Below are 12,215 nucleotides of genomic sequence, written 5' to 3'. Positions count from 1 at the left end.
GCAGTGGACGGATAATGGCTGAAATGATGATGATAAAAAATAATTTAGTACAATAGCAATTTGATTATACAGATGAAACCTTGTCCCAATATGTTATAATTGTTACTCTAAATATAATAACAATTTTTTTTTTTAAACTTATGTTTAATTTTTAACAATATGTGTATATACTTACTATGTTTGTCCTTTCTGATAATTATTTAATAATACTGAGGAAAATTACACTAGAATTCTACTAGTACTAGCAGTTTTAATAAATAAGTGATTTTTATTAATAAGTACTTTTTTAATTAATCTTTGAAACTCATAATCTTTTTTATATTTAGTGTCTTAATATAAAAGTCACAGTGATCATGACACAATGATGTTGATTATTGCTTATCTCGTAACAGCTAAATTGATTTTTGTTTCATTTTGTAATGTTTGCTCTTACTCAAAAGATAGGACAGTTATGTGGATAAGAAAAAATGGTAATTCCATAAAGGTAAAAATAGTAAACTTTAAAAAATAGAAATGTTTACTAGGTCAGCTATTTGTTTATTACAGATTATAATTGTTTAATTTCACAAAACATTTGTTCCAGACTCAAGGAAGTAGCAGAACGTTGGAATAGATATGGGACTGGAGCTGGATCATCAGCACTCAGTTCCTTGAGAGGAGTGCGTGCTGTAGCAGCAGGTCCAGCTCATATAGCTTGCCTACTTGAAGATGGAACAATATGTCGAGCTGCATTTTCCATCATTCCGGATCGATTGGATCTGAGCAAGGCAGATGCAAGTAAAAATGGCGGTAATGGTGGAGGTGGAAGTGGTGGCGGCGGAACTGGAGGAGGAAAGCAAGGGGGCAGTGGAGGAGGTTGTGGCTCTAGGCAACAGCCTCGGACAAGAGCCCGTATTATGAGAAATTCAATTCGCGCTGCACCTAGTTCTCAAGGTATGTAAACTAGTAATATTATTTTAACAGCTAGTATAAATAGCTGTATTTTAAGGATTATTGAATCAGATAGGTATTTTAAGAATTATATAATCAAATTTAAAATACTTTTGGTACATTTGCCTGATTACTAGCAGAGCACTTTTTAAATATTCTACCTAAAATATCCAACATTGTTCTGTTTTCAATATTTTTAATTGAATATTGAAAATTGAATGTTTTTAAAAATTTACAGATAATTGCGACATTGCCATATTTTAGTATGAACACTCTTAACCGTCATGAAAACTATTTGCATTCTTGTAATCCATAGAAATCAAATATTGAATTATATTAGTTTGCATTTCATAATTTTGAAACAAATAACAATTATTATCATATTACATTCCACAATTATGTCCTATTAAATAATATACAAACTTTTGACTTTAACTAATAATACTATCTAGTTAGGTTCACTTATGGGCTATGACTATGATATAACGGCTGAGACACATAATAATAATAAAACTTCTTTATTTTCATATTTATACAATGGCATTTTGTTGATAAAATAGTCAATTTTTATTTCTGTCAGTCATATGTGGGTTGGAAACGTGAGCAACCCACTTTCTTTTCAGTTTTAATACATTTTGTAGACCATCTGTTTTAATTTTGCCCTTTTTCTTATTTCTGAGCTTCTTAATTTTTTTATTTTTCTTTGTTTAAAAAGGCTCCACTTCATGGCTCTTTGATAAGTTTTTTTTTTTATTTTATATATGTCCTTGTTTGGCATCCGTATGTAAGGCAAGCTAGAAATACAAGTGTCATTATAATCTTTTTAATCATAAACTACAATGATCAGTGTCTCATCTGATTGCTTTGCTAATTCAAACATCCTCATAAACCTGTATAATAACAGTTATGATTATTATTAAAGCTAAGGTATACCATAGACAATCCTTATAATTATTTTGTATTTACAACCCTAAGGCTAAAAGATATGGAAAATTCCATCTCATCAACAAACAAAAGAGATGCAAAATCAAACAATCAGACCGCTTACCTAATTCCTTGCTAATATTATAACAGTGGATTTGTTTGTTTGTTTCCTCTTAATGGCTAAATTAATCACTATAAAATTTGATATACACATAGGTACTATGCAAGGTGAGAAGATACCCTGATGATGTAGACAAAGTCGCGGGTAAAAGCTATTTAATGATCATTACTGATCTTAAACAATTATGGTTACTAGTAACATTCTTAGAGGGAATTTATAAATCCATATTTAATATGTCTAAATCTTTATTATAATAAAATTAAAGGTGAATAACTCAATTAATCCTTGGATAAGATACTGTTCAAATAAATATTTAATCTAATAAAACTATGCAATCATTCTTAATAAACTTCTTTAAACGTGTTTTATTTTTCTTTCTGTTAAATTAGATACTATTCCAAAAAAGTTGTCAAATCTAGTTTTAAATCCATTGCACTATTTACTAATGGACTTCTAGAACAAGGAAATACTCAATTCATCTCAATTTAATTTACAACTGCATCATATGATTGCTAACTATGTGCTAATTTTTCTCTGTGGGTAAAAAATTGCTTATAATACATATATGTTTGATTTATGACTTTTTGTCATTTATTGGTATAATTGAAGTTGTTTTTTATTTTGTAAAAGAGAATATACTTGTTATTGAAATTAGTACATAAAGAAGTATTGTGCCAGGGTCTACAAGCCGTGCGACTGGAGTTATTATTGGAGCATCAAGTTCAGGGCGAGTGGTCTCTGTGCCAGCCCCATTTGTTCCAGAGGATCTCGTCACACAGGCTCAAGTTGTCCTACAAGGGAAAAGTAGGAGCCTTATTATCAGAGAACTACAGGTAATCTAATTATAATAACTGTAAAAGGCTTATACAATATTATTCAGTTTCAATAATTTATTATAGTTTGATATTTTCATATATATATATATATATATATATATATATATATATATATATATATATATATATATATATATATATATATATATATATATATATATATATATATATATATATATATATATATATATATATATATATATATATATATATATATATATATATATATATATATATATATACGAGGTTTGTCCGGAAAGTACGTATAAAAGTTTTTTAAAAATTTTATTTTACAATTATTCAGGTAAATCAATTTTATCCCCTTCAAAGTACTCCCCCTGTGACATAATGCACTTGTGCCAACGCCGTTTCCACTGTGAGAAGGCTCCTTGAAAGTCCTCTGGTTGTAGGTTTCTCAATCTCATTTATGTCCCCCAAATGCCGCCCCCGAAGTACCAATTTGGTTTTTGGGAACAAGAAGAAGTCACACGGAGCCAAATCCGGCGAATAGGGGGTGTTCGGTCACCGTAATGGAATTTTTACTCAAAAACTCACGGACAACAAGAGAGGTGTGGGCAGGGGCATTGTCGTGGTGAAGAATCCAACGCCCCTCTCGCGCCAATTCTGGACGAACTCGTGCCACACGAGCTTTGAGGCGTCTGAGCACATCGACGTAGAATTTTCCATCAACTGTCTGGCCTGGAGGGACGAATTCTTGATGGACAATCCCCCGAACATCGAACTCTTTCTCGGCCCTCTCTGAATCTTTTTAGCCACTTGTCGACGGTTGGTTCCTTCACAGCATCATCCCCATAAACTGTTCTGAGATCGGCAAAAATTTCACGGCCATTCTTGCCGAGTTTCGAGAGAAACTTGATTACGACGCGCTGCTCTTCAACGGAAGCGGGCTCCATGCCGACGGGGTTTCGTTAAGAGGTAACTTCACAGATGGCGTGACAAGCCAGTTCGCACCGCACGGCGGTCAGACCAGAACTGAAGCATTGTTAGGGACATAAGGAAGGGGTCCTGCGCTTACCTGGCCTCCCCACTCCTCTTTCTCGCATTCCAGAACACTTTTATACGAACTTTCCGGACAGACCTCGTATTTAAAGAATATTAAGTGTATGTATGTTTGTAACATAAATGTTACATCTAATTCAACATATTATATAGCGCACAAATCTGGACGTAAACCTGGCGGTCAACAACTTGCTATCTCGAGATGACGAAGAAGGGGAAGAGCCTGAGGGTGGCGAGGGCGGCGATGGTTACGTGCCTGAGGACCTCATCTCACTACTCGACGGCGGCTTCCACGCAGCGCAGCAGGACCAGTCCGTCATCATTGACGCAGACATGTTCTCTGAGGACATCTTCGGGTACGCGGCTATCAGAAGGTATACCTGTCATGCTATGCTCCTCTGCCAACTCTCCTATCCATAGAAAATGTAGTCCTCAACCCAATCTCTAGCACGCTGAAGCTTACGCAGTTTCCGTTTTTGTTGTGATTGGGTGTGTTTTTATTTTACTGTAGAAGACATTAGTTTTTTTTTTTTTTTTTTATTTATTTATCATATATGTTATGGGTATAAAAAGACCTTTCAGTATTAATTAATCTATTTATTATTATGTGATTTTACATAATTCTTTTGTGAATGGTCATGAGAAAGGTCTTTTTATATCATTTTAGTTATAAAAAAGTAACACTTCTGTATTATGTAGTCGCAGTGGAGGTGGTGGCAGCAGTAGCGGCGGCCGCGGAGGCGCCAGTCGCGAGAGCAGCAGCTCTACTCAGGAGCGTCCATCGGAATTCAGCAGGTGGCGCGAGCGGCAATATTTTGGTCCTCGCAGGTGGCTCGAGTCGGCACTCCGTGATACTTCTTGGGATAAAGATGGAGGTGATTTTGTATAATAAGCAGTAATGTTGTTCTATTATTCATATTATTTTAATTATGCGACTGACTGAATTTGTTCATATTCATCTTTTAGGTGAAAATAAGAAAAAGGATTCTGCAATGGCAGCATCGCCACTTTGGGTTTCTGAAGAACTGGAGTACTGGGAAAGCAACATACGCTTCACACATATTGCAGCTACTTACAGTGAGCTTGTTGCTGTCTCTACACATGGTCAGCTGCATCAGTGGCGTTGGGCTGACGCTCATCCCTATCAGCGTAATGATGTATGTTAAATTTTTATTAATGTCTTAATAAAATATTGTTAATTATTTTAGTTTTCATAAGTTATAAGTGTTTGATACTGTGATTGTACTTCTGTATATGATTGAAATTGTTTCTTTTTCTTAGAAGTTGCTTTGTTCATGATATTAGATCACATTACCGAACATTTCTTTATTATATAGACTCATTATTAATTTGTATTAGTCACGGAAAAAATCGGTCAGAAGTAATATTTAATACAGCAGTTAAAATTGAGATTTATAGTATGTATATGTATTTATAAGAAAAGTCTAGTCCTATAAACTCGTATCAGTGTGACATTATGATCTAATATGTTAATTGAAAATGGGTTGTTTTTATAGAACTTACTGGGAATATAAACAAACGATTAATTGATTCGATTATAAGATATCTGCGGCTATCCAATAGTAGTACTCATAAAAAATAGATTTATTGATTTTGATCATATGATATTTTGGCAATATATATATATATATATATATATATATATATATATAGTTTATATGTATATATATTAGTTCCACGAAAATTACACATCAATTACTTAATTTGTCCTTATTTGAGGTTTTTTAATGGAAATTTCCATGTATATTATAGGCAGGTGCGATTAGTGCATTTCACCCACGCTCCAGCTGGCTAGGTCTGTTGCCTGGAGAGCGCATCACGCACATCAGCGCAGCTGGAATACGGGTCTCTGTGCTCACAGATACTGGCAGGGTGGCTACTTTCCTCGATGAGTCCATTGGTAAGTGTATTGTTTCATAATAGTATGTATATTACGGTAATCTGTCATAGCTATCCTTCTAATATTGATAACGTGAAACTTATTAAAAATGTTTCGATGATTCAACCATTCTTAAATTACTAAGAATGGATTTGAATGAAGAAGATACATAAACCACGTCCTACAGTAAAGCTTAGGATAAGTAACTTTCATTGATTCTGATTTATAACAATGAGTATTAAAACATTAATGTTTTTAGCCCATGCTCCCGGGGCATCACGACTGGAACATCCCCTACAAACATTCACGGAATTTGGATCTGACAAAACGATATCGCTTCATGTATGCTCTTTGTACACTGTCGCGAGACTGGAATCTGGAGCACTTTATTGGTGGTGAGTTTTTATATAGTACATGTGTTTAAACAAATGTTATTACTATTTATAATTACAACATAAATATCATATCAAGTTTGATTTTTAAGATGGATAAAATTTTTGTAAACTTGTTGAATATAAATTTTCTGTGAATGTTTTGCTTAAATCTATATCACATCATATAAAATAGATTTTAGCAAAACTACCCATGAACTCTATTTCTCTTTTTGCTACATTATTTATCAATTCTCTCATATTGTTTATTAAGCTAATTTATAAACATTGACATAAATTAATTAAAATTAATATTACCAAGGATTTTATCTAATCACGTTTTGAATGGAAATCTGAAATTATGTAACTATTGAAATTATGAATATTATATAATCAGGGGTGTACTCCCATTGGGTCAACGTGCCCGTCTATGGGAGAAACATCGCGCCCGCTCTCGCAAGCAGCAGCGCGGTCACTCGTCGACGACACCGCAGGATCTGCAGGCCGGACAGAACGTCACTATGAAGAATGCTCCGATGTATCAACCAGGAGCCATTGGTAAGTTCAACAAATATCAGAAACTGTTCAATACGTATGAATATATTTTGTATAAATATTATATGACTTCTTTTTCAATTATAAAATTATCGATTTTTAATAATACAAAAGTTTATAATGTTTGTTATAGGTTTTAACATGTCCACCGGCGTACCGAAAGTAGGCGTGCTGCAGAATGCTGCATGGAATTTGTCAGACATGTGTCGCTTTAAACTTCTGCCACCACCGCAGCCTGATCGGTCTGTTTCAGACAAGGACAAGAGAGACTTACAGGTGTGGGAATTTGAAATTTATATGCTGTGTCCTGCGAATTTCTTTGCATAGCTCTTTAGATAAAATGTATTATAAATCTTCATTAAAAGTATCTAATGTTACATAGTTCGCCTCTATTTCAAATATATTCTATCCACAGCACTGTAGCTAGTTCCTTGAAGTTTGGCCGAAAAAGAGAATATTTTATATAAGTTTGTCTGCCCTTTAGAAAGCTTCTTGTCGTGTCTTTGTTGGTCTGTTTAAATTTCTTAACTAGAATTAATTGTTAATATTATTTTCGGATTTTTTAATGAACATTTGTTAAATATTAATTGCATTTGTATGTATTTATGTCCGTATTATCACTACAATCCTTAAATGACTTCAGTAAAAATGCAAGATTATAATCTTATGTATATTTTCGTTTGTGTTTTTTTGGAAATATTTTAAAGTTGTATCTATTAGATAAACCGTGACATAAAATCTCACAATATTTTTTTTTTTCCAGAATCAATCTCCATTAACAGTGTCTTCAGTAAAGGCGTCATCATCTAGCGGAAGCGGCAAGGAAGCTGGGAAGGATAGCAACAAAGACATGGCTGATCGACTCGACATGCCCCCGCCGCCCAGCCCTGCCTCGTCTACTTGCAGCGATACTAGCACCTCTCACAGTGAGTACATCTCTTTGAGCAACATATATTTACTTATTATAATAAACATTGATCTGTATGATAAAGTTCATATATAACGAGCCCGAAACTGTCTTTTTATTTCCCGGTAGTAATAATAAATTATGAGTCACAGGTCACTGCAGAAATATTGCCTATTTCATAATGTACCAATATATATATATTTTTATAGAAAAATATATGTATTGATTGATAATTTTTGCGAAATCAATATTTAACAGAACGTGCAAAACGTGTGACTGTTCGTGGCGAAGAAGGCTCATCCAACGATGGCTCCAAACGGGACGAAGAGGAGTGGCCGCTCAAAGAAGTAGTTTTCCTGGAGGATGTCAAAAGTGTGCCACTAGGCCGCGTGTTGAAAGTTGACGGCGCTTATGCAGCTGTGCGATTTCCTACTATTGGAAAAGATGGCAAAGAAATAGTTCCTTCTACACCAGATGATTGGACTACGTTATTGCAAGATTGTCGACTAGTACGCAAGGATGATTTGATCGCAGTTAAGTGGGGCGCAGGTGGGGCCGCTGGTCCGCGAGGACCGGATTGCCTACAACGCTCACCAAGGAAAATCGCACTGCCCCCTGACGTGCAGGTCATCACCATTGCTGTAAGTATATTGGCAATGGTAGTAGTCTTTATTAACAGTTTAAACGTCAACCCTTATTTTTCCGTAGATAGCATAAGAGGCTACTATGGGAACTTAATGGTCTAGGTACGGACAGGAGTGTCTCGTCTTAAAATATCAACAAAGGATTAACTGCTTTTGCTAATCTGCCTGCCTAGCGTGATAACTTTTGGCAAAGCCTGATATGGCGAAAGTCTATATACAACAGTGGTCAGTTAACGACTGATATAATGATGATCATTGTATAAACGTCAAATATTTTAGATCTGTAATGATTAATTCAAAATAAATTGGCACTTTTATAATTATTTCAACTAGAAATGGCAAACAATAAAAAATAATAATATTAAAATAATGGTTTTATTAAAATTATGGAAGAGATGAGGTCACTTTGAAAGATAGACAGGGAGTTGCGATACTAATGTAATGCCGAGTATAATTCATTTATGTGCCTTAACACAGTAAAAACTCACTTTTATTTTGATTCAGGTGGACAGTCGAGGAGTGCACGCGGTGGTTCGGCGGCCGGGAGGTGCGCTCGCTTATGCTGTGTATGCTGTGGGCACTACGCGAGCTCTAACCGACAGCACGTTTCCGACTGATAACAATGCAATGCTTGGCTACTCAAATGGGCAGGCGATACAGTTAGCGACGGCCGCCGAGGTAAACTCTTTACATTCACATTTCTATTTAAATAGTTCCATTCTAAGTTTGGTATGAAAATGGAATTATACTATTTATGAACTTGTATGGATATGTTTAATTAGTCGTATATATATCTATCTTCATGTGAAGCCTCTTGCGAGATAGACAGAGGAAACTGAGTGCAAAAGGCTTCTATCCTTACACACATCTCTTATTTCCTGTATTTTCATTAGTTGTTTCAAGCATGTATGCCGGTTCTGAAGATTCGAATCCTTTTTCAGAAAGAACATGGTCTATCTGATCATAAGTTAGTGTAGGTCTTCCCCGGTACCTATTCATATTCTCATTGTATATTTGTTTTGTCAACCTTTCATATGGCATTCTTTTCACACGCCTAAATCACCATACTCTTTCTAAGACCGACTTTTTTCACATCAACTTGCTCACACACTACTGTTTACACATTTTTACCATATGTACCTATATTATTATCTATTTTCATACTCTTCCATACATAACCAGAGCTATAATATAAGGAATATATAAGCTAGAATATAAAAATCACTATTGAATTGTATATGACCAACCACAATTCTGGCTGACAGCTTTGTAGGGTAATATTGTTGTGCTTTGTTCCATAGTCCCTTCTTATTTACCAATATTATAAATTTTAATTATACAAATCATCAGTATCATGATAATGATGATACGATAATAATGATATGGCTTGGAGAGGGGCAATGGTTACTTTTAAGTCTGGTCTACCGATCCATCACGGTTACGCGGACGAGGTCGTGCGTAACGACTAGTAGTGTAACAATGTGTATTGTGCTGGGCAACAGGGTAGCGAGCCGGTGGTGGTGATGGTGGACGGCAATGGCGCGCTGTACCCGGTGTCGCGCGACTGCGTGGGCATGGTGCGCGAGCCGCCGCCGCTCAACCTGCCGCCGGCGCGCGCGCTGGCCGCGCACGCGCTGCCGCTGCACCCGCACTCGCACGCGCACTCCGCGCACGCCGCGCACTCGCACAGCGCGCTCAAGTCGCAGGTACGCCTCCACGCGCACTACGCATCCTATACCGCCGCTCGGAACCCACATTGTTTTCGTGTTCGCTTTTTAAATGATTCAAATAATACTGAACGATATCTTTTAAATAGATAATGATGATTGCATAAAATATACAAGGTAAAGTTCTTATGCTCCTTTTAAGGGAGGGTTCTCTGTGTAAAACTGAATTATTTTCCCAAAGGTACATGGGTTGATAGACAAAAAATGTTGAGCTTTCAATATTAACTAAAAGTTAGTAAATTAAAAATGGAATGCATCATGATGGTTTTATTTAAATTTCGAACTTCAAATACACTTGTATCATTGTCATTGAACTTAAAAAAGTAAAATAAAATTGTGTTTTTGACTACCGCGCATTGATTTGAGAAAAGTACTATACAAGTTCGTTGACTACTATTATATATCATAGCATCACTCTCAATGTTGTAAATGTAAAAGTGTTTTACCGTAATACTTATTTTAACTGCAATAAGTAAAGATTTTTAATACTTAGGTGGCGCTCATTATATTGGTCCCGGAACCTCAACTTATGATGCCGCGAGTACTACGCTGCGACCTGGAAGGCGTGCGTCAACTGTTACACCAGCTGGAGTCCGACGTCAGCAGTATGTTTTATGCAATACATATATGTAGCTTTTTTACCATTTTAATGTTTTGTGGATTTAAATCTACATTTGTCACCGACAGCGCATTTGCCAATTGCATTTTTTAAATTAATTTTAATTTATTTTTACAGAACAACAACAGATTCTGTCGATACTTCAAGAGCGTTGTGATGGCAATAGGAACATATTGCATGCTTGTGTGCATATGTGTGCACCAACATCCAATAAGGAACCTGACATAGGTATGCACAATTAATTGTATAAGCAAATCGGCCTCAATTATGCTATAATTATGCTATATTTATTTCAAATGTCTATTTTTAACTATAAATTTTGTATTATAATAAAAGATAATTGGTATGCAATTGCATTTCAGTGAGATTGTAATAATGTTGTGTCATATTTTGTATTTTATTCATTAATAAGGTATAAATGTCACATTTCTGGAATTCCGGGGGGGAAAAAATATTAAAAAACATTGGATATCTAATAGTCTAAATTAGGTAACAATATTTCAAAAATGTATTTAACTATCTTTATGTAATTATACATTTGAACTACATCTAAATTTCATTTAAAAGAGGCGCACACATAGTTAAAACACAACTAACAGATTGTAAGTTGATCTACAATCTTAACTGAATAGTCTTATGAACTAAGATACAATTCAAATATGTTAGCACAAAATGATGCCGCATTAACTCACACAGAACTTAAAGATGGCATCGTCTTACTGAATTTTAAACATCTTTGATGAGATATCTAATGGTTATTGTTGATCAAAACATTTAATTTCTCTTTGCTAATTAGCAGAATTGAGGTCCTGCTTAATGTATCTATTGATATGTGTATCAATTGATATGAGTATGCATTTCTCGTGTTTAGTGGAAAATCCTTCAATGCCGAATTTAGCAGGCAGTACGGGCGGTAGCGGCGCCAGCTCCGAGGAGACGGTGCCTGCATTAGCATGGCCACCTGAGTCCTTCGAAGCATCTGGGGATGAAGATAGTTTGATGGGACTTACAAATAATGGGTAAGTGATAGTGTCAATAATTAGTTATGTTGCACATGGAAACACATTCAATATATTACTAATTAATAAATGATTACTGTATATTGCCTTTGTCATAAATACTCACTCAGTATTTTTTTTTTCGTAAGAAAAAAGTCTTCAATGTTTGTTGCTACTTAATATATTAGAACATGATTAAGGACTTTTATTAAGTTCAAAATTAGTTGGACTATCTTCAAGTAGCAAAGCTGATTATACAGAATAGATAAATTATATAGAAATAAACACAAACAACATAACTCTGATCTCCGTTAGGATAGTCGGATCAGTTGCTTCCTGTCACGGTGAATTCAATTATTTATAGATTGTTGGTTGTTAATTTTTTTTTTCTTAATAGCAAAGTGAGCGGCAGTAACAACGGCGGCGGTGCAGTGAGTGCCGATCCTGCTGAGCGACGCGGCAATGCGCTAGCAGCCCTACGTGCACTCTGTGAAAGTACCGTGCTACAACCCTACATGATGCAACTGCTTACTTCTAAGTAAGGCCCATATTTATTGCATAGCTTTAAAATTATAAAGGTGTGGTTACACAGGCAATTCTTATTGTATAAGCCTTGTAAATTAAAAGGCCGTAAATTATTAATAATTGTTGTTAGAAATATAT

General features: G+C 35.2%; 1 protein-coding gene across 1 annotated transcript in view; it reads left to right on the top strand.

Annotated features, from left to right (window-relative positions):
* The window catches only part of LOC113522818 (E3 ubiquitin-protein ligase UBR5), a 32,736-nt gene that overhangs the window by 1,862 nt on the left and 18,659 nt on the right, over positions 1-12,215 (top strand). Inside the window, exons 2-18 of the mRNA XM_052897643.1 lie at positions 584-933; positions 2,654-2,808; positions 3,985-4,205; positions 4,531-4,706; positions 4,798-4,988; positions 5,605-5,752; positions 5,991-6,126; positions 6,500-6,660; positions 6,791-6,933; positions 7,421-7,583; positions 7,823-8,205; positions 8,713-8,886; positions 9,711-9,914; positions 10,429-10,540; positions 10,672-10,782; positions 11,426-11,573; positions 11,950-12,090. Of these exons, the coding sequence (XP_052753603.1) occupies positions 584-933; positions 2,654-2,808; positions 3,985-4,205; positions 4,531-4,706; positions 4,798-4,988; positions 5,605-5,752; positions 5,991-6,126; positions 6,500-6,660; positions 6,791-6,933; positions 7,421-7,583; positions 7,823-8,205; positions 8,713-8,886; positions 9,711-9,914; positions 10,429-10,540; positions 10,672-10,782; positions 11,426-11,573; positions 11,950-12,090 (3,117 nt within the window). The remainder of the gene's footprint in view (positions 1-583; positions 934-2,653; positions 2,809-3,984; positions 4,206-4,530; positions 4,707-4,797; positions 4,989-5,604; positions 5,753-5,990; positions 6,127-6,499; positions 6,661-6,790; positions 6,934-7,420; positions 7,584-7,822; positions 8,206-8,712; positions 8,887-9,710; positions 9,915-10,428; positions 10,541-10,671; positions 10,783-11,425; positions 11,574-11,949; positions 12,091-12,215) is intronic.

The sequence above is a fragment of the Galleria mellonella genome, unplaced genomic scaffold (assembly GCF_026898425.1).
Source record: "Galleria mellonella isolate WM207_F2 unplaced genomic scaffold, CSIRO_AGI_GalMel_v1 utg38, whole genome shotgun sequence".
In the NCBI taxonomy this organism is placed as follows: Eukaryota; Metazoa; Arthropoda; class Insecta; order Lepidoptera; family Pyralidae; genus Galleria; species Galleria mellonella.
This window is presented reverse-complemented; position numbering and strand designations above follow the sequence as displayed.